This window comes from Bos mutus, chromosome 18 (genome assembly GCF_027580195.1).
Source record: "Bos mutus isolate GX-2022 chromosome 18, NWIPB_WYAK_1.1, whole genome shotgun sequence".
Lineage (NCBI taxonomy): Eukaryota > Metazoa > Chordata > Mammalia > Artiodactyla > Bovidae > Bos > Bos mutus.
The window spans coordinates 48,764,010-48,785,254 of record NC_091634.1 but is presented as its reverse complement, the minus strand read 5'-3'; the positions used below and the strand labels follow the sequence as shown (position 1 = coordinate 48,785,254).

The window sequence follows — 21,245 nt, the reverse complement described above, 5'->3', positions numbered from 1 at the left end:
ATGTAATGTATTTGCATTAACGTTCCTAAGTGATAAGCTTGACTTTTACTGCTCTTTTTCAGACTTGAGCCTTATGCAGACCCTTACTACGACTATGAGATAGAGCGCTTCTGGCGTGGCGGGCAGTATGAGAACTTCCGGGTGCAGTACACAGAGGCCGAGCCGTACCATAACTACCGGGTGTGTAGGTTGGCACTTCACTGGTGGACCCTTTCAATCACCCGTTTTCATTTATAGGGCTTTATATGGGCTGAATTGCATGAGCGTGGCGTACTGATTTCAAGTCCCAGTTGACCATCTGTGCAGAACGGATTCTGCTCCGTGAACGGACCTTGTGGTGAACGGAACAGCTCCTTCCCTGAGCTGGTCTGTGCTCTGGCTCTGTTTTCACCGGAGCCTCGGGGTGGGTGAGCAATGCCAGCAGCAGGGGGTGTGCCTCTCTCAGGCTCAGGACCACCCTTGGTGGGTCGTGGCCATTCCTGTCGGCACTTCCCTAGATGTGGTAGGTTTATGAATATATGTGCTTCACCCTCTGAGACCCTGACCCTGTGCCTCTGACGCGAAGCTGCCGCTTGGAAGAGGTCATTAGAAGCAGGTTAGCGGTTTCTGTGCCACAACTTAAGTGACAGTCCTGAGTTTTTAGGGCCAAAGGGGAGTGACTGGTTGGGGACCCCATCAGACGGTGAGCCTGTGCGAGAAGAGGACCTGGCTGCTTGCCCTGCTGTGCCCCTTCCCCCGGCGGTTAGAGCAGACTCCTCACTCACTGGGGCCGGGCCACAGGGCTGTAGGTGCCTCCCACCAGCCAGGGCAGCCTCAGAGGGTGCGGGGCCTGCTTGGGTCCCCTGAGCCCCAGGCTGGGTTGCCTGTGCACAACCTTGGTGTCTACCTCTCGAGACAGGAGCTGAGGTCCAGGAGGCCTGCCAGGCCCACAGACCTGGTGCTGATGCTGGAGAGCCTGCTTTGCGGGCCCCCCATGTGGCCTCAAGTCCATTTCTGGCGCAGAAACGAGACCCCCACCCAGGTGTTCTGTCTCCTCCACCCGCTCTCGCGTCCTGCCCACGCCTCCCCTTCTGAGGGTCTGATTCCGCGTGTGGGTGTGTTTGGCTTTTCCACGAAGGAAAGAGAGCGAGAACGGGAGCGGGAGAACAGACAGCGCGAGCGGGAGCGCGAGCGCGAGCGGGACCGGGAGCGGGAGCGGCGTCAGCGGGAGCGCGAGCGCGAGCGGGAGCGCGAGCGGGACAAGGAGCGGCAGAGGCGGAAGGAGGAGTGGGAGCGCGAGCGCGCCAAGCGGGACGAAAAGGACAGGCAGCACCGCGACCGCGACAAGGAGCGCGAGAAGGACAAGGAGAAGCCCAAGGCCCGCTCCCCGCAGCCACCCAGGTAGGAACCGAGCCTTCCGGCGCCTGGGAGCGGGAGGGCTGCGGGAGGGGCGGCAGCCCCCGTGCGGCGCTCTGCGGAGCCAGGCTGCGCACCCAGGTAGAGGGCTGGCCTCCCCGCGCTGTCTGGACCCCTCCTTTGGTTGTGCAGAAGCTTTCTAGTTAGATGCAGTCCCGCAGGTTTATTTTTGCATTTGCTGTTTGTGCTTTAGACATCATATATCTAACATTGCTAAGACCCATATCATGAAGCTTTTGCCCTCTGTTTTCTTCTAAGAGTTGTGTGGTTTCCCATCTCACATCTTTTTTAATCCATTTCAAGGTAGCTTTTATTAGTGGTTTACGATAGGGTCTAATTTCTTTTGCATGTGACTGTCCAGTTTTCCCCGTTGAGTGTTTTTAGCTCCCTTGGCAAATATTAGTTGCGTGGATATAAAGGGCTTTGTTTCTGGCCTCTGCCTCCTGCTTACATCTGTGCTTCTGTTTTGACACCGGTGCCACACTGCTTTGATTACTACAGCTTTTAGCACAGCTTTAATCAGGAGGTGCGGTGCCTCCTGCTCTGTTCTTTCTCAGGATTGCTTTGGCTATTTCAAGTCCTTTGTGGTGCCGTACAAAACTCTAGGGTGGTTTTTTCTGTTGTATGAAAAATGCCATTGGAACTTTGGTTAGGACTGCACTGGATCTGTGGAGAAGGCAGTGGCACCCCACTCCAGTACTCTTGCCTGGAAAATCCATGGACAGAGGAGCCTGGTGGGCTGCAGTCCATGGGGTCGCTAGGAGTCAGACATGACTGAGCAACTTCACTTTCACTTTTCACTTTCATGCATTGGAGAAGGAAATAGCAACCCACTCCAGTGTTCTTGCCTGGAGAATCCCAGGGACGGAGGAGCCTGGTGGGCTGCCATCTCTGGGGTCGCAGAGTCGGACACGACTGAAGCGACTTAGCAGCAGCAACAGCACTGGATCTGTAGATTGGTGTGGGTGGCACAGACGTTGTAACCATATTTTTCTGATTTAATGAGCTTGGTGTGTGTTTCAGTGTTTTGTGTCTTCTTCAGTTCCTTTCATCAGTGTCTTATGATTTAATTTATTTCTAAATATTTTATTATTTTCTATTATAAATAGGATTATTTATTTTTTATGTAGTTGTTAGTGTATAAAAACACAACTGTTTTTTGTACATTGATTTTGTATCCTGCATTTGCACTGAATCTCGTTCATTAGTTCTAACAGTTTTTGGTGGAAAAGCCAGACTCTTATCCCTGATTCTTGTCCTTGCCATTGAACAGAGTCCTGTCCTGTGTTTCTGAAAGTAAACGTCAGGACCATATAGTCTTTCATTCTCGTCTTTTGTTAAGTATGGGTTCTATTCTCGTTCTTTAGGTGATAGTGAACTGACCTCCCTGAATTTGCTGTTTTTTCCTAATGTTGGGCAAAGTGATATATTTTCAGAACATTCAGAGTAAATCATATTTTAGATGTATTGAAAGAGTTCTTTCTTTAATTTTTCTGTTGTGGGGCCCTTTGAAGCCCCTTTTTGGTAGACACTGCCTTCTGTCCACATCGCTGGCCAGCCTCTGCCTCCTCTGACCAGGCTCACCTCCATCTTTGCTCTGCCATTCCCCTGCCTCTGGGCTTTACCTGCTACTCAAAGAGGTCTGCCCCCACCCCACCCCCATTCCTGCTTTATTTATTGTTCTAACACCTCTTATCTCCTTCTGACTTCATAGTACTTGCTTACCTATTGTCCTCTGTGGTCTTTGTAGAGTGGAACCCTGACAGGGCACTGCAGTCTCAGGGCCCGGCACAGGGGGGCGCCAGGAGTTAGTCTGTGTGTGACCCCAGGGCCTACCCAACTTAGGAGGAGTCTTGTCTCGAAAGACCCATTGTACGTTAAAAATGCATCTGATCTACTGAACAGTGTAAAGTGTGGAATCTTTCATGAGGCTTATGGAAAGTTGTACTAAGGTGGAAAGCTAAAGGATTTCCTGGTTCCAGAAGAGCTCGTCTGCCCTGTGGACATGTGGGTGACCATGAGGAGGAGCTGTGGCTCACTGCCCAGGAAAGATCAAAATGCAAAATTCAAAGCACAGCTTCTCCTGAAGGCATGCCGCTTTCCACTGTTGTAAAAGTCTAGCCATCATAAGTCAGAGACTACCTGTAGCTCATGGACAGATGCCTGTGTTCACTCTCCATGGGGAAGTCTAGGGACATCAGACCCACAAGGAGGGTTTCTTGAAGGCAGTGGCAAGTCTTGGCCTGGCCCCCAGCAGTGGAGCACTGAGAGCAGCCGCCAGATCTGATGTCTGCACAGCGACAGGGTCTCCTATGAGGAAGGGCTCAGCGACAGCACAGCTGAACTAGAGGGTCAGGGTTCAGGGAACTTTGTGAATTCCTCCTCAAATCAGAGGCAGCTTTTGTCATGGGCTGGTGTGCTCTGCTGCCGGCCTCTGACCTGGTTCACTTCCCTTCTTTGGGCTCAGTTCTTCTCCTGCGGACCCCCTGCTGCCCTCAGTAGAGGGGCACATTCCATCGCTTGGCCTCAGTTCAGCCTGGCTCACTGGTCTTGGAAGTCTTGAATTTCATCTTTGATCACCCTGGCTGGGGCCCCACCAGCCCTGCCACCAGCCTGAAGGGTGGGGTTTCACCAGAGCAGAATTTCCAACACAGTCTCCTGTTTCCTTTCTTTTGATCAGCCCAAGCTGGTGTGACCACTGTGTCAGGAGGTGGCCAGGCTCCCTGCCGTAATTCCTTTACATGACCTCCCTTTTATGGAAGGGTTTGTTTGCTTAGCCTTTAACAGGTTGGCAGTTTTTCGTCAGCAGCTGGATGTAGAGAACGTGGTGGCTTCCCAGCTTGCCCAGTGGTAAAGAATCTGCCTGCCCATGCAGGAGACACAAGAGGTGCGGGTTTGACCCCTGGGTCGGGAAGATCCCTTGGAGGAGGAAATGGCACGCCACTCCGGTATTCTTGCCTGGAGATCCCATAGACAGAGGAGCCTGGTGGGCTACAGCTCATGGGGCCACAGAGAGTTGGACGTGACTGAGCACGCAGCGGCACACACCTGAGAGAGGAAAAGGCATAGCTTTTGCTGCTGCGTGCGGGCTGTGGACAGGGCGGCGTCTGTCGGGGAAGGTTCCACACGTGGGAGAAGAGGATGCCATTGGGTGTGGCGCTGGATCTTCCCTCATATCCACGACCAGTGAGAGCTCCCAAAACCCAGCTTGTGGCCGGAAGGGGGCTAGCAGCACACAGCAGGGTGGGTCCTGGCTCTGCCGGGCCGGGTCCCCCTCACCCCCCGCCTCACCTGCCCGAGCTGCCTCCTGTGGAGCGGCTGCCACAGGGACCGCCTGTTGGCGCTTCTGCAGGCCTCCGGGCCAGCCCCCGTGTTGCTCATTTGGAGTCGGCACCCCCACCTTCATTGAGGCTTACCTTCGTGATTGGGCCTTTCCAAGCATCTTGCCCACTTCTATAACTGGGCTGTTTTTAGAGCAGAGCCTATAGCCAGTTCTGTGAGAGGATCGCTGTGACGGAGGAGCACTTCCATGAAACCTTCTCCCAGCCAGGCCGGCAGGTGTGTTCTGTGGGTAGGGCGCCACAGAAAGGAGGATGTTCTCAGACAGGTGGATGAATGTCATTCCAGACACAAATAGTAACCGGGACCTTCCCGAGGACTCGCCCAGACTGCCTGTTATCTTCAAAGCTGTTTACTGAGCATTCGAGTGCAGTGAGAGGTTTGGGGTCCCTTGGGGTTGAAATGCCCAGCTTCTCATCGCCTAGGGACCAGGGTTCTTCATGAGGCAGTGCTGTTCCCACTTCCTCACACTCCCCATGGCCTGGCGACTGTCACCTGGATGCCAGAGAGGTGACCTGCTCAAGTGCGCCCACCCGGGAGTCTCAAGGCCCTGGGAGCATGGAGGTTACTGTTCAGTTGACCAAGCCACGGCCCACGCTCTCCGTCTGGCTCAGACTGGTGCTTGGCCGAGGGTGATGGCCACTCAGGTCTCCTCTGACTTCCGTGGGACACATCAGGTCCCCCTCTGCTTTCGGTGGCCTTTCCCTCCCTGTTTCCTCGAGCACCTCACCTCTTGCCGTGGCAGCTCCACCTTCAGTGCCATCTGTCTTACTTGTGGAATTCATGGGATCCCATGGTGGTGTTACCCGCCTTTGCTAAATAACACCGAGGGTTCCAGGCTCTCACACCCAGACAACTGCCGTGTTGGCCAGGCCACAGGGGCCTCCCGTTCCGCACTGGCTCCATCCTTGCACTTAAGGAGTTTGATCCCAGCTCGGACTTTCTGCTAGCAGGAGACACACTTCCTGGGAGCTAAGGAACCTTGTTTATCTTTCTCATCTCATTCCTCTTTCCCAGTCATGGCTTGCTTCCTCCTCTGGGAAAGTTATGCCCAGGGCATTCTCAAGGAAAAGTGGATCTGTGTGGATCCTGTGTTCTAACTTCTTGACTGATGCACAGAGTTTGCCCAAAAATGGAGAGACTTGTGGTCTCTCTCAAGTTCTGACCCGAGTGCCTACAAGCGGCCTTGGTGGGAACTGCGTCAATGCATGAGGTCACAAGAGCAGTCAGGCTATGACTGCCCTCCACGGTGGGAGCGCGCTGGGCCTCAGGGCCACCCCAGACTAATGCTGCTCCTCAGCATTAGTGGGCTTGGGAACGATGGGCCTCGCTGTGGAAACAAAGTCTTCAAGGCCCCACCCAGAAATTAAAAGTCCAACGTCGAGGTGGAGTCAAAATTTGTTTTCAAGTCTGAGGAATAAAGCGATGGGTCTGTGGTCCCAGATGCCCCTCCCTGGGAACTGCCCTCACCGTCCCAGGCCCCTGTGGGGGGAGTCGGGGGGCCTGTTTGCTCCCTGCTCGTCTGTGCATGGGTCCCTGGGAGCTGCTGGCCTGGAGGAGGCTGCTGGGCAGGTTGTTCAGGCTCATGGCATCCTGGGGACCATCCTGGGAGCCGGCTCCATGTCCACGGGGACCCAGGGTGACCTTGTCCAGAGTTTGGAGGTGAGCAACTCGTGGGGAAGGGCCCGCGGGAGGCGTGAGCGAGTGCAGTGGGTAAACCCACTGACGTGCTGCCCATTCGCTGTCTGCGCGTCTCTCTGAGCTCATCACCCTTCCATCTTAAAAGAGAACCTTCCTCCTTTTTATCTTTTCTTGTCTTTGACCTCAAGCTAGGCCGCTGCTCAAGGGTTTTCAGGCACCCCGACTGTGACCGCCGCGCCTCACACCTCTGCCCTGGTGTCTCAAGGGGACTCAGGCCCTTTGCTCCTCAGTGTCCCTCTCGTGTGGCCTTAATAAAGGCTCAGGAGCCTGGCAGATAAGACTGCTCGTGGCTTTGGCCAGGGGGAGGGCTGCTCAGAGATGGGAAGGTGTTTCCTCCTCTCTGTTCAGAGGGCTTATGCAAATGCCGAATCTGTTCTGTCAGCTTTCAGTGCCAGCATGGCTGACGGCTGTCCTCCTCCCAGCTGTCCCAGCGCACGCAGGTTTCCTCCCGTGTGGCCCCAGCTTCCTGTGGGCGGGTGGCCTGTGGGAAGAGCCCAGTGTGCCTGCCGTCCTGCGTCCCCATGTAGTTGCTGTTGCGGCTGCCTGGTTTCCCAGGTCTCTTTCCGCTCTCCTTGGTGTTGTCGGAGAGCAGGATAGCCCAGGCAGTAGCTGCATGTCGGGCGCCAACTCGGCCCCATGCTCTGTCCCTGTTCCCCAAAGCCTGACAGCGCAGGCCTGCCTGGTGCCCCTGCCCTTCCCCAGTAGTCTAGGGACAGCTTCCCCAGTCAGTATTGTGAATGAACTCTCTTGATTGTTCATCCAGTCCTTCTTCCCAAAACATCTGTCTTTAAAATGATTGTTTATAGTTTGTAAACTTCTCCCTGGTTTTGAGACCCCAGTCGGGGGAGGCGATTTGGGGCCCAGCTGGCTCATTCACATCCCACTTTGGTCTGCAAAGTGCCCTCCCTGTCCCACAGGTGTTCCACCTGCATGATTTTCTGTATCCAGGTACCACCTACACTATTGATTCATATTTTAAGATATTTCCCAGGAATTCCATGGTAGCCCAGTGGTTAAGAGTCCATGCTGTCACCACCGAGCACCCACGTTCAGTCCCTGGCTAGGGAACTAAGACCCCACAAATTGCGTGCTGTGGTCAAAAAACCTTCATGGGATTAAAAAAAAAACTTCCACCTTTTAAACTTAAATACATTTTTAAAGGAAATTTTACACCCTTAACATGTAACACACCAGGTAATTTGTCATGGTGAGTCACTGTAGAAACGAAGTAAGAAATAAAAATAGTTTTCTTCATACTAATTAAAATCAGGAGCCCGGTTTCCCACATTTTGGGGAACACGGGCGGACTTGGAGAATGGGTTCCCGAGTGTCCTGGGCTCGTTGTCGAGCTAAAGGAAAGTGGCATGGGCCTTCAGCTCAGTCAATGCAAGGCCAGCTCTGGCCCGTCCATGACACTAGCCGGAGATGTGGAGCTCAAGGGATGCTTCCAGGTCTGGTTCTGGCGCTCATAAGATAGCCAGACCATCTTACTGCAGCCAGAGTGAGGAAGCCTTGCCTTTCAGAGGTTGGGGGGCTGCGCGGCCACCTGTCTGGCCATGGGTGCTGTGTTCTGCGAGGGGAGAGGGTCCAGCGTTCTTTTGCTTCCCTGTTGCTGACGCACAGCCCTTAGTACTCACACGGCTCCAGTGTGAATCACACACGCCTTCGGTGCCCAGCTGTTTCTCTCTCCCTGTATTGGAAGAGCCACAGGTTGACAGAGCTGGGCCATTTTGATGACTCATGAAAATACCAGTGACCAAGGTGTTTCCTTTGCTGTTGTCTTTTCAGAATGAGAACAGCACAGGAAGTGTAAAGGTGAAAGCAGCCTGGGATGGCCTGGGACTGGCACAAGTCAGCACGCGGGTTTCACTTCCTTCCTGGACTCACTTCCAGGAGGACACGCTTGGAGCCAGCGGGGCAGTGGCTCAGCATGTGGAGGCCGAGTTACAGGGTTTTATGCCTCCGTTCAGTGTCCTTAGGGTGGTTTTAAATGCTGGATGTTGTTCCTGGTGGGGGCTCTTAGCAGATAGTTGGCATGGCATTGGTGGATAGACTAATTGAAAAGTTCTGAAGATATCAGCAGGCGGTGATTGTTTTATGTTGTGTGAATAAAACTGATGTTTTGCTAGCACTCATGGAAAGTGGGAATAAGTGTCAGGACCCTGTTCATATGTCCGACACGGTTCTGATCCAGAGCCCCACGGGTCAGGCAGGGCTGACAGTGCTGCTACAGTTGTTCTCTAGGTAGATGGGCAGGACACTCCAGAAGCCTCTGAGAATTAGCATGTCTGGAATTGTCATGATGTGGTGGTCCTGTGTGCAGATCAGATTCTGGAATAAGAAAAGACAGATGAATGGGGGAGCACAGCCCCTCTGAAGAAGAATCTGTGCCTGGAGATGGCATCACCCACACCTTCTGGAGGGAAAGCAGGTTCCCTGCCTGTGGGCGGGAAAGTGCCAGGCTCACAATATCCACACACACCCCCACCCTGGCCCGCACAGAGCGCGGCAGCCAGCACACCACACTGCAGGGGCAGGAGAGGGGTTAAAGAAGAAAGACAGTGCCTCTCAGTCAGCTAGAAGCCAGCCTGGCTCAGGTGGAGAGGGCTCTGTGAGCCTGAACGAAGCTGATAACACTTGGAACAAGTGTCAGCAGCGCCAGTGAGCGGAAGCCGGTAGCCTGGGAAAATACCTGACAGCAGGGAGTTCCCATCGTCATACCCCAGGAGCTTCCTGGAAGACTGGCCAAGCACAGGCATGGCCGAACCCCCAAGTGGCCTCCCGGAAGCGCTCTGTGTGCAGAGCTCTCAGGAGTCAGATGTGCTCCTCTCTGGGCACGGTGGTGCTCCTGGTGACACGGGACCCCAGTGTCCCCAGGCAGGGAGTGTGGGGCAAGCACCACGCTGAGCCCAGTGTGAAATGCTTTCACTTCCAGGGAAAATATTTGATAACTTAGCAAGAACCTGTTAAAAGGTTGCCTCTTGCGGCCCCCTGATTCCACATCTTAAAAATTTACCCTCAAAAAGACAAGGCATTCATAAAGACTTAATAGAAAGGGTGACTTTATTGTTTGTGTTTTAAAACACAGAAATAGCTAACGGTAGAGAAGCGTCCAGGTTATGTGACACCTGACGGTGAAGCACTGCTGTCCGTGGCCAGGCAGGTCCACTCCAGGTGGGGCTGTCTCCGAGCAGCCCTGGCTGTACCTGCAGGGTCCTTGGTGGAGAATGAACACAGGCAGAGGGGACACTCGGACACGCTAGGAACGGCTGTGCCAAGAGAGCCGGATGACGGGGGTTATTGCCCTGCTTCACTTTCTGTGATTTTTATCTGATCGATGTGTCACGAGGCCAGCAGGTACCTTGGTATTGAACTGCTGTTGGTCTGGGACCCTGTGCTCTGGGTGTTGACCTGCCGCCCGGCCCCCACCCCTGTTCATGCGCTCAGGACTCAGCTGATCCCACTCTCCTGTCAGGCTCGGCTGTGAGCGTTTCCGACTGGTGGTGACCTGTGGTGGGGGCAGGTTGTTCTGACACTGTTGACTTGCCCTGCCTGGGAACAAAGGAAGTATCCAGGGCTGAGGTTTATATTTACAGAGTTTCTAACTCACTTGAAAACCAGGATTTCTTCAGTCACGTTAGCATCCTAAGTGCTGACGGTGCTGCCATCGTGCGCCTGTCTCTAGGGCGCACACGCACGGGCCCCTTCCTCCCGCCCTGCCCAGCGTCTGTGCTGTGGGCAGGGTGGGGATCTGAGGGGCACTGCTGGGTGGCCAGCTCCCCCGTGGCCCTGTGAGACAGTGCTCGTGGAGAGAGCCCCGCGTGTCCGGTTCCGGGGCGGTCTCCCGTCGACAGCGCCTGCTGCCTTGCGTGTGGCATCCCTGGAGTGAGCCCGTAGGTCCTGGTCTCTCCCCCCACACAGTTTCTTTCACCAAATGGCAGAGTTGTCTAGTGGGAGGTGGCCCCAGACCTATTAACCCCTCTGTGATTTCAGCCGTCAAGCTGAGCCGCCAAAGAAGGAGACTGCGTCCACAGGACCCCAGGTGAAGAGAGCCGACGAGTGGAAGGACCCCTGGCGCCGGTCCAAGTCTCCGAAGAAGAAACTCGGGGTGTCAGTCTCCCCTAGCCGCGCTCGACGGCGTCGAAAAACATCAGCCTCGTCGGCCTCTGCTTCCAATTCCTCCAGGTAAGGGAGGTCAGCAGGACTGAGTGTGTGTCTTCTCAGCAAGGCCGGGTTCTGGAGCATCGCCAGCTAACAGGACTGACACTTAGCACTGAGGCGAGGCCTCCATGAACCCCAGAATAAACGGTGAGGTGAGCCAGGGTGCAGGCAGCCCAGAGCGGAGCACAGGCCTGGGCAAGGGTCAGCGAGGGAAGAGGCACTGCTGGCGGAAGAGCCAAGAGCAGCCTGACCCGGTGTCCAGTCAGTTCACCCATCTCCTGCGAGCTCACGTCGGCAGCTCTGAGGTGTGTGTGTGCACCAGGTCTGCACAAACGAGGACGCTGTGGGCGGTGAGAGTGGGGGCACTCCCTGAAGAGGGAGGAGGCTGGAGGTGTCTGTGGACTCAGCATTTCCACTACCTGCCCTGGTGGACACGCAGATACACACGTGTGTATCTGCCTGGGTCAGACTCGCTCATCAGCACTCACGGGGACATGTCCTGGCTCTGTGTCCGAGGGCCTGGGAGCTGTGTCACTCTTCACAGTGAGCATACCTAGCACCTAGATCTTGGTTTCTGAGCACCTCTCCCACGAGAAGGGGGCTGGACCGCAGAGTGTCCACAAGGTGCCCCTAGGTGGTGTGTCTGCATGAGCGGGGGTGCGTCTTTGTGAGAGGGGTCATGTCTGTGGGAGCAGGGGCGCGTCTGTGTGAGGGGGGGCATGTCTGTGGGAGCGGGGGCGCGTCTGTGTGAGAGGGCACATGTCTGTGGGAGCGGGGGGCGCGTCTGTGTGAGAGGGCGCATGTCTGTGGGAGCGGGGGTGCGTCTTTGTGAGAGGGGGCATGTCTGTGGGAGCGGGGGCGCGTCTGTGGGAGCGGGGGTGCGTCTGTGTGAGAGGGGGCATGTCTGTGGGAGCGGGGGGCGTCTTTGTGAGAGGGGGCATGTCTGTGGGAGCAGGGGTGCGTCTGTGGGAGCGGGCGTGCGTCTGTATGAGAGGGCGCATGTCTGTGGGAGCGGGGGGCGCGTCTGTGTGAGAGGGGGCATGTCTGTGGGAGCGGGGGCGCGTCTGTGTGAGAGGGCGCATGTCTGTGTGAGCGGGGGCACGTCTGCGCTAGCAGGGCAGGGGAAGACGCCTCACCTCTGCTCTCCCCGGGCCAGGTCCTCCTCACGGTCGTCGTCCTATTCCGGCTCCGGCTCATCCCGCTCCCGGTCCCGCTCCTCGTCCTACAGCTCCTACTCCAGCCGGTCCTCCAGGCACAGCTCATTCTCAGGCAGCCGGTCCAGGTGAGCTGTGGGGAGAAGTGTGGAACCCAGCTGAGGAACCTGGGGGTTCTGGCGATCCCAGGGTGTGGGGCTCACCCATAGCCAGCCCTGTGTGAGCAGTGGGTGACGCTGGACCCACGACAGAGCCGTGTCTGAGCTGTTCTCACAACGTCAGGGACACTTTCTTCACTGCTGATCCTTCCCCCAGGCTGTGTCCGAGAGCCCCATGCTCGGCAGCGTCCCCGCCAGCTCCCCCATGACAGCTGATGGGGTGCTGTCTGCCCCCAGCATCTTTCACCAGAGGTGCATTTCAGGAAATGAGCACGAGCCACCCCAGGCTGAGTAGTTGCCCTTCAGGGCGTGGACGGTGGGGTGCCCCCCTCACACCTCTGCTCCCCAGCAGGTCCCGGTCCTTCTCCTCATCCCCATCGCCATCCCCGACGCCCTCCCCACACAGACCTGCCAGAGCCAAGGGAGAGCCAGCTCCACCTCCCACGAAAGCAGGGTGAGTTCTGCCAATGGGCCCTGGGGAAGAGGGGCAGGCCTGGCCTTTCGATTTCTGGACCTCAGGCCATGGGCCACGTTTCTTCTCCATTGGGGACATGGCCCTGCCAGGCTCCCTGTCATCCTTTACTTTCTTCACTGCTCCTGCCATTGGTCCTTCTCAACAGACGTGTCGAAGGGAGAGGTTAGAAGCGTCTAGAACTTGGCACATGAACCGCATGGCAACTGGCATGCAGGGTCAGGGAGCACTGCCCCCGACACTGGCTGTCCCTGCACAGGTCTGCCCCAACCCTGCTGCAGGGCTTCCTCCTGAGCAGGGTCAGCTCCGGGGCCTCGGGCAGCCCCCTGTTAAAAAGTGAATGGTGTTGGGGTAAAGCCTCCATCCCAGACACTGCAGCCACCTCTCCAGTGCCATCGGCCGCGAGATCCCAGCGCAGTGCCGGGCCCGGCCCCAAGCCTCACAGGTGGGGCTGTGTGTGGGCAGTCCTGCCACCGCGCTGGGCAGCTGCCCGTAACCCAGACGCTGTGTCCCACCGGCAACTTCGCCCACACGTGTTCAGGGCGCTCAACACTGGCAGGGTATCTTCCCCATGCAACAATGAAGAACTGCTTTGGGGCCATTTTCCTGCCTGCCTAAGGTCCCCACACACGAGCACACCCAGCCTTCCCTGAGGGCCGCCGCCCCCGCCATGCAGGGCAGGGGTCAGGGTGCCATTACTGAAGGAGTGTGGCCTGGCTGGTGGGCTCTCCTCCAGAGCTCTCCCAATGGCCCCCATCTTCCTCCTTCTGCCTTTGAGGAAGAGGCAGGTGATGCTTGGTGTGGGGTGGGGTCTGCAGGAAACAACGCCTCAGGGCAGGGGGCAGGGGGCAGGGGAAGTGTGTGTGTGTGTGATACCCACTCCCCGAGGTTGGCCAGCAGGGCTGAGGCCTGCCCAGCAGGGTCTCAGCTCGCTGTGTCCCACATGACAGAGAGAAGCTGCTAAAGAAGCCAGCCCCTCCTCCAGCCCTACCGCAGGCCCCCAAAACCACCACTGCCCCCGAGCCCACCAAGCCCGGCGGAGACCCTCGGGAAGCCAGGAGGAGGGAGCGGCAGGCCAGGAGCCCCCCCAGGAGGTGAGTGTCCCGCCTTCCAGAGCTGGGGGAGGGGTGCTCCCAGGGACTCGGCATGTCTCCCAGCCTTGGTGTCCCAGGAGCTTGACGGCGGAGTCCCTTCCTGGTGGTGGCAGGGGAGTGGGAGCTGGTGGGGGTGTGGTTTGACTCACTTTGAGAGGGAGTCCTCTATAGAAGAAATCCGAGTCCCACCTGATTTCGGTGGCCAGTCCCTGAGCCCTGGCTTTGGGGGCGCCGTGTGTTGAGGCCCCAGAAACGTGAGCCGCGGCCTCTTGGTTGTGTTGCAGGCGCACGGTTAGCGGCAGCGGCAGTGGCAGCAGCTACAGTGGCTCCAGTTCCAGATCCAGGTTGTTGTCACATCTCTCCTGCCCCCATCCCATCCCGGCAGCCTCTGCCTGCAGTCAGGGTCCAGGAAACCCTGCAGAGGCCACCTCGGGTGGGCGCGGCCCCTCCCTCAGGCTGGCCCTCCGGCTCCGCAGAGCTCCAGCAAGGACGAGCAGGCCGAGGCAGCTGGGGGACAGCCTATTGAAAAAATCTGAGACAGGAACAAGCAGAAGAGAATTCTGTCATTTAGTTTAAAAAGAAGATGGTATCAGATTAGCCCTGAGATTCCTTGAATTCAATTTTCTGTTTCACTTGTAGGCAGCATGTGGTATACACATTTGCCTGAATCTCTCCGAGTAGGTCTGCAACCTGTCTAACTTTCAAGAAGGCAGGGCTCTGGGCTTCCCTGGTGGTTCAGTGGTTAGGAACCCACCCACCAGCATAGGGGACACGGGGCAACTGAACCTGTGCACCACTAGAAAAAGCCCTTGAGCGGCAGCGAAGACCCAGCACTGCCAAAAATACTACGTACAAAAGGCTGCCTTTTGCCTTCCCCGCTGGAGCTCAGGACGTGGGGTGGGCGGTTTTCTCAGGGAGTGGAGCCCTCGTATAGCCTGGGTTGTGACGGGACTGGACCGAGGAGACCATCCATGTCTCAAGCCTCCTGACTGAGGAGACCATCCGTGTCTCAAGCCTCCTGAGCCAGCCCCTCGGGGCATCTCTGACACAGCGTCTGCTCGTCCTGCATCCCTTCCTTGCCCTCTGTTGTGTGTGGGTCACACCCAGTCGTGCATCCCTGCCCAGCTAACAGAACGGTCACCATGAGCACAAGGGCCTGGCCCCAGCCATGTAGGCGTCCCCTCACTGGGTGGCACCTGTAAACTGTCTAGAGCCCCTAAAGAGTCAAGCTGGTGGGTTCGCCTCCCTTGGGGTTCGGGACCGTGTGGGCACAGACGTGTTTGTGTGTGCAGATCGCTGAGCGTGAGCAGTGTGTCCTCGGTGTCCAGTGCCACATCAAGCAGCAGCTCAGCGCACAGCGTGGACTCGGATGACATGTACGCAGACCTGGCCAGCCCCGTGTCCTCGGCTAGCTCGCGGTCCCCCACCCCAGCCCAGACCAAGAAGGAGAAAGGTAGGTGCCCACAAGGTGTGCTGGGCCTTGGGGTCCAGAGAGGAGAGGTGGTGTGGGCTGGTCATCCGCTGTCTGTTGATGACACCTCCCCAAGACAGCACGCAGGCAGCTGCCTCACTGGAAGAGAGGCTGAGAGGGCATTTTTCGTTGGCAGGAAAATCTAAGAAGGAGGACGGTGTGAAAGTGGATAAGCGGAAACGGGATTCGTCCACACAGCCGCCTAAACCCTCAAGAACCCCCGCGGGTGGCAGGTCCTCCCAGCAGCCCACCACCCCCCAGCAGGCACCACCAGGCCAGCCCCCAGCGGCCACATTCATTGCCCACAAGGAGATCAAGTTGACGCTGCTGAACAAGGTGGGGCTGTGGGCAGTGCTGTTGGGACCCCAGGACCCACGGCTGGGCCAGCTAGTGGCTTTCCACACCGCCTGGCTCGTGATGCCCTGATGGACAGCCTCATGGGCAGCGCCACGTGGGCAGGGGGTTGATGGTGGGAGATGAGCCAATTACCACAGGACAACCCTGGGACATGGGTCGGGGGGCAGAACAGACATGGCCTCTCTGAGTTGGCATCCACAGTGCCCAGGCGACTGGAGGGCCGAATCCCATCCCTGGCATGGAGGCCCGGAGACCATGGGCCCTGCCTCACTTGGGGCCCAGGGGCCCCCAAGGAGGGCCCGCGGGAGCGGAGAGCAGGTGGCTGCCTGCGTCCGCTCAGGCCCTGGTCCTGACTGCACACCCGTCATTCCAGGCCACTGACAAGGGGAGCAGGAAGCGCTACGAGCCCTCAGACAAGGACAGGCAGAGCCCACCGCCAGCCAAGCGCGCCAACCTCTCCCCAGACCGAGGTGAGCCTCTACCTCTGGAGCCGCACTTCCTGTGCCCTGAGAAGTGTTGAAGCCCCCAGGGGGCTTCTGACCGGGTGGTCTGCATCCGTCAGCATTTAGTTTTAGAAGTGAAAACCATAGTACTCGTAACAGTAATAGTAATATGATACTGTGTTTTGACACAACTAAGGTTTTTTTATGGAAAATACATTTTCACAAACAGAAGCTAGCAGGTGTAGCACTGTTTTTTTGTCATGTGTTTTCCCCAATCTCCTTATGGCTGGGGTCGTCTCTTGTGATCACACAAGTTGCTCAACCTAGGAAACCCCACCTGGGCTTGTGAGGCCATGAGCATGTGGAGGGGGTGGCATCTCAGTGCTGCAGGGCATGCCCGGCCGCCCCCATACTGCTCGGCCCAGTTGCAGAGAGAGCCACTGGCCCAGGCAGAGCCTCTTCCTGGCTTGCTCCACTAGTAAAGTGAAACCCCAAGTGTTGCCAGAGCATCTTTCCCCCTAAAATAGGAGAGGGCCCAGCATACCCCACCAGGAGCAGGAGGAGGACACGGTGCACCCCTGAAACACACACCCCCGCCCAGGCCGCCCACATGCCTCTTGAGTGGTGGGACGCCTCTGTGCGCCCTCACTCGGGCCCCACACTCAGGGCAGCAAGCACTTCTGTTCTTGATCTTACTACTGTCTGTAAGCAGCCGTGTGTTTTTGTTCCACTTGAAGACCTGCACTGTGAGTTTCTTCCAAGTCAGTGTAGGAGGGTTTTGGTCTGCTTGGCCTTGCATACTGGAAGCTCCTTGTTTTGAACGACACTCATGGTGGCTCAGGAAACCAAAACCCAAATTAGACCTGGGTACTTTTGAGAATGAGGAAGCTGAGCTGAACGGCCGCTGCTCTCTGGCGTGGGGTCACCGGGGGCCAGAGAGAGGCTGCTGCTTCCCTGAGTGTGCCCACTAGCCCCTGCACAGCTGGGCCCACATGGAGCTGGGACCCTGGTCTTATGTTGTCCCCTGTCACTCAGGTTCTCGGGACCGGAAGTCAGGTGGGAGAGTCAGTTCCCCGAAGCCAGAGCGGCAGAGGGGCCAGAATTCCAAGGCCCCCTCAGCCCCGACAGACAGGTGAGTGTCTCCCCACAAATCCCCCTCCCCCCACCCTGGGCACAGCACATCGGGTTCTTGGCTGCAGAGAGAGCCAGCCGAGCTTCCTCCCCAGGCGGAGGCCTGAGCCATCAGGACTAGCTAAGGGCAGGCTCAGAGGTGCTGGGAACATTATGCCGGCCCATGTCTTCACCCTGGGCCACCAGCAGGTCCTAGAATGCAGAGCAGCCCGGGAGCACGTGGCTTGCAGCCGGAGGACCAGGAAGCGGTTGGCAGCAGCTCTTCCCTCCCTCCCACTCAGCTCAAGAAGCAGGAGTGGGGCTCACCTTTTCCCTGGAAGCAGGCTGAATCCCTGCGCACCAGCACCCTGGGTTTGGGTGGGGGGGCCGGGCAGGAGGGGCACAGACACAGCCCCACACCCCCAGCCCTTGGCCCATAGTGCTGCTTGAAGTCAGGGTCAGCAGTGTGGGTTCTACCTCGGCACAGGGTGAGGACCAGAGTGGGAGGACCAGGTCGGTGGGCTCCAGGCGAGCGCTGGTACTGTGCCTTCCACCTCGCAGGTGTGCTCCGCGATCGGGGCATGGGAGGAGCACGGGGGGCCATGCTGACTGTGGCCAGAACCCGAGCTGGACCCTGGACGCTCGTCTGTGGTGGGGGCCTCATCCGCTGGGGAGGGGGTGCCTTCTGTCTAGCAGGTGCAGCTCCTGGGACCCAGGCCCCTGGCAGGAGGCTCTCAGAGAGCAGCCCTCTCTCATGGCCTCCCCACCCCTGCAGGAAGCGTCCGCTGTCACCCCAGTCCAAGAGCTCCAGCAAGGTCACCAGCGTGCCTGGCAAAGCCTCGGACACCAGCACCACCGCCACTGCGGGCACCAAGTCAGGGAAGGCCAGCACACTGTCACGGCGGGAGGAGCTGCTGAAGCAGCTTAAGGCTGTGGAGGACGCCATCGCCCGCAAGCGGGCCAAGATCCCCGGGAAGGTGTAGCCCGGGCTCTGCTCCCCGAGGCAGGGACTCACCTGTTTTTATAAATAGGGTAAGCGCAGCCATTTTGGATTTTGCAGTTTATGTCTTATTTTGGCTGTGATTCTTTTTAAAAATTAAAAAGGAAAAAAAAAGTTTCTCAGCTGGAAAAGAAGCCACACATGTAATGAAGATGACGCTGAATCCCAGACTGAACCAACCCCTTCCCAGAGCAGAAGTCCTGCGAGCCAGGTGGGCGAGGGCACAGCGGCACCGAGGACCAGCTCCGATTTTATGTCAGTTACGAGTCCTCCCTCTGCTCAGGCAGGCGTCCCCAGCTCCGCCCTCCTCCTGTAACCAGGAACACTTGAGTGCTGCCGAGCGTCTTCCCCACCCCGCCTTCCCCAGGATCAAAAATATATATATTCTTGACTAAAGTCTGATTGGGAAATACTCCTGTCTTTTATTTTAAGCATCAAATTGTTTTAGTTGATTTAAAAAGGAAAAAAAGAAAAACACAGAAAAGACTGAAAAGAAAAAAAAAAAGGCCGAGGGTATTGTTGGGCATCTGTCAGATGTGGAGGGTCTTTTTTTGAGGGGTCTCCTAAAATAAAATATTTTGATAAACAGCTGTGTTGCCCTGGTGGTGATGTTTGCCTGTGCCTAGCCCCACTGCATCCTCCCCTTGGTGATGCCCACTGAGCATCGCTGGCTGAAGGAGGCTGCTGATATGCCCCTGGAGCTGCTAGTCTGGCCCCGCAGCATACTCACCTGGTTTCCTTGCAGTGGCTGGCCTGGCAGGGCTTTCTGAGGGCCGCCATCTCTGCCTGGATCAGAGGCCACCTTCCCGGTGGGCCCTGGACCAGAGATTACTCCAGCCTACAAGCCAGTTCTCCACCGAGTGCCTCACACGAGGTTGGACCCCGCGCGGACGTGCAGGTGTCTGTGCGTGAGACGTCCCAGCCGGGCCATGCTACCGTCCCAATGCAGGGCAGGAACGCCACCACGCCCTGCTCAGCCCCTGCTCCCCTCCCAGGGGACCAGGACCACTGGAGGGAGACCCTCCCTTGTGGGTTGACTTTGCAGAGTGGTGCCAGGGGCCTGGGAGTGCCCTTGCCCAGACCTGTATCAGGGCCTTTGCCCTCGGAAGACTACCTTTAAAGCAAGTCCCGTGAGTCCTGGCAGACAACTCACCTCCCAGAACTTCACTGTGGGGGTGTCAGGAGGAGCCACCTAGGGCTCTGGCCTGGGATCGTGACCCTGGAGCTGCATGCAGTGACCAGGTCCTCTGCCCCAAGGCTGCATGGCCCTTCAAATGTGGGACAGGAGAGCTGGGCGGGAGCCAGCGCCGCAGGGCCTCCAGTGGCCTGTCTGCAGCGCCGGCCCCGCAGCACAGCACACGTGAGGCCTCTTGCACCACCGGCCTTATCATGGCGTGTGTCTGGGTAATTCTTCAGGTCTTATCTGGTTTGCCATCAGGTCAAAGCCAGGTGCAGAGGGAACTCCCATTCTCCAAGTGGGCGGCCTTCGAGGACATGGGGCCGGAATGCACGGCACCTCAGGTTGACAGCCTGGCCCTGCACGCTGAGCCCCAGGTGCTGGGCCCCACCAGCCAGCCAGGCAGTGATGACATCTGAAGCCAGGAGTCCACAAGTGAGCCCCCAGGCAGGTCTCTGCACTCAGCCGAGGGGCTGGCCTGACCCGACCTTTCATGCCTGGGCTGGACCTGTGGCCTTGGGTCCCAGGACCAGGGCTGGGTTTAAACTGGCAGCTTGCCCTCTGCCACCTGGGAGCAGGGACCTGTCCCAGGAGGGCTGAGATCACACCCTGAGCCAGCTCCACCACAGGTCTAGTGGAACGAACATTCCAGGCCAAGCATCTGGGTAAAGGGAGGCTCCGTGGTGTAATGGGTTCTCAGCATCTCTGCCCTCCGGGGAACGTGCGGCCAGGCTGTTCACCTTCGAAGATAAAGAGCCGCGACCTGTTCCTCAAGCCCAAACTCTGCTTCCCGCCCCTCTTCCAGCCCTCCTCCTCCAGCCCTCCTCCTCCCCTTCTCCTCCGCGGCAGACCCCGCCCCTCCAGCCTCCTCCTCCGCGGCAGGCCCCGCCCCTCCGGCCTCTTCCTCTGCGGCAGACCCCGACCTGACCCGAGCCTTCCCTGCCCACTGGCATTCCTCCCACCCCAGGGCCTTTGCACACACTATTTCCTGTTCCTGGAACTCTGACCCAGCTGTGCCCCACACTTCCTCTCACAGCTCCAACCCCTCCCTTGTCCACTGCTCGAGTGCCATCCTCGAGCTGGCCCTCTGGAGGGTAAACTGAAACCCCAGCCTTCTGAGTTTTCTCATGTTAACCCTCCTCTTCTCCAGGTAAGGGGTCGGGTCTCAGTTACACCTCCCCGCCCCTGGCTGGTGAGCGGACCCCACCCATGAGGAGCAGCAGCCCTCAGGACCTCTGCCCACCAGGCCACCCCGCGGGTCCCACTACCAGCTTCAGATGAGGCCTCCTCCCCCTTTCTTGAAAGGGTGAGAAAAGGAAGACACCATGTTTTTAGTTTATAATTTTTCTAACTCAAATGTGAAGTATAGTCTCCAACGTATGAGTGAACACATTGAGCTAATGGGGCAGCTCAGTTCAGTGACAGTGAAGTTCCCTCGGGTTTCTCATGATGGGGGTCACACCTGCCTGCCGCCCCACGAGCCTGCTATCATCTACCACTGACTTGGACACCCCCTCCCGCCCTGTGCCAACTGTCCAGCACCCCCGCCCCCAGGCCTGTACACCCCAGATGACGGCAGTCCGCCTCCATTGGCAGGAGGAGTTGGGCTGAAAGGAGGCACAAGCCCTGGGTATACGAGCGGGGACCCCCACCCTGGTCAGCCAGCCCCTGAAGGGCCATGGACTAGGACAAGGCAAAGAGATTGCTCCTGACAGTGCAAAGTTTGGGGAGCATAAGAAAACTGGACTGTGGCATAGACTCACCGTGGGCAGTGCTGCCTGGGCCCAGTGGTCGAGAAGGCCATGCTACAGGAGGAAAGGGGGAGGGGATTGCCACCCCCGCTTTACAGACGGTACTGAGGTCTGCCCCTAGGTCTCCCCATAAGATGAGGGAGAACTTTGAGCCTGGAGTTGCAAGAGCCTAGAGCAAACCTGTCCTGCAGGCCACCTCCCCAGCTCAGGCCCACTTGGGCTGCTCCTGTCCAGCCAGGGCTGTAAAGGCTCCGAGTCATGGGCAGGGACATAGGGACTGTCCCTGCTGAGTCTGTCTGTGTGTCTCCTGCCCTGGATCTGCCTTTTTCTCTCTCAGGGCTCCGAGTCATGGGCAGGGACAGAGGACTGTCCCTACTGAGTCTGTCCATGTGTCTCCTGCCCTGGATCTGCCTTTTTCTCTCTCCACTGCCTTCTGTCCACAGTGTCTGCATCTGTCCGAGT

General features: G+C 57.7%; 1 protein-coding gene across 4 annotated transcripts in view; it reads left to right on the top strand.

Moving 5' to 3' along the window:
* The window catches only part of ZC3H18 (zinc finger CCCH-type containing 18), a 42,796-nt gene extending 24,352 nt beyond the window's left edge, over positions 1-18,444 (top strand). For 2 of the 4 annotated variants that reach the window (XM_070388566.1, XM_070388567.1), the window contains 12 exons: positions 63-180; positions 1,118-1,380; positions 10,429-10,620; positions 11,753-11,878; positions 12,258-12,362; positions 13,331-13,474; positions 13,759-13,818; positions 14,767-14,927; positions 15,082-15,281; positions 15,676-15,772; positions 16,781-16,877; positions 17,631-18,444. In XM_070388566.1, coding sequence (XP_070244667.1) covers positions 63-180; positions 1,118-1,380; positions 10,429-10,620; positions 11,753-11,878; positions 12,258-12,362; positions 13,331-13,474; positions 13,759-13,818; positions 14,767-14,927; positions 15,082-15,281; positions 15,676-15,772; positions 16,781-16,877; positions 17,631-17,838 — 1,771 coding nt within the window. In that variant the 3' untranslated portion in view covers positions 17,839-18,444. The remainder of the gene's footprint in view (positions 1-62; positions 181-1,117; positions 1,381-10,428; positions 10,621-11,752; positions 11,879-12,257; positions 12,363-13,330; positions 13,475-13,758; positions 13,819-14,766; positions 14,928-15,081; positions 15,282-15,675; positions 15,773-16,780; positions 16,878-17,630) is intronic. The other 2 variants (XM_070388568.1, XM_014477201.2) reach the window with 1 other exon arrangement.
* Positions 18,445-21,245: the final 2,801 nt, after the last annotated feature.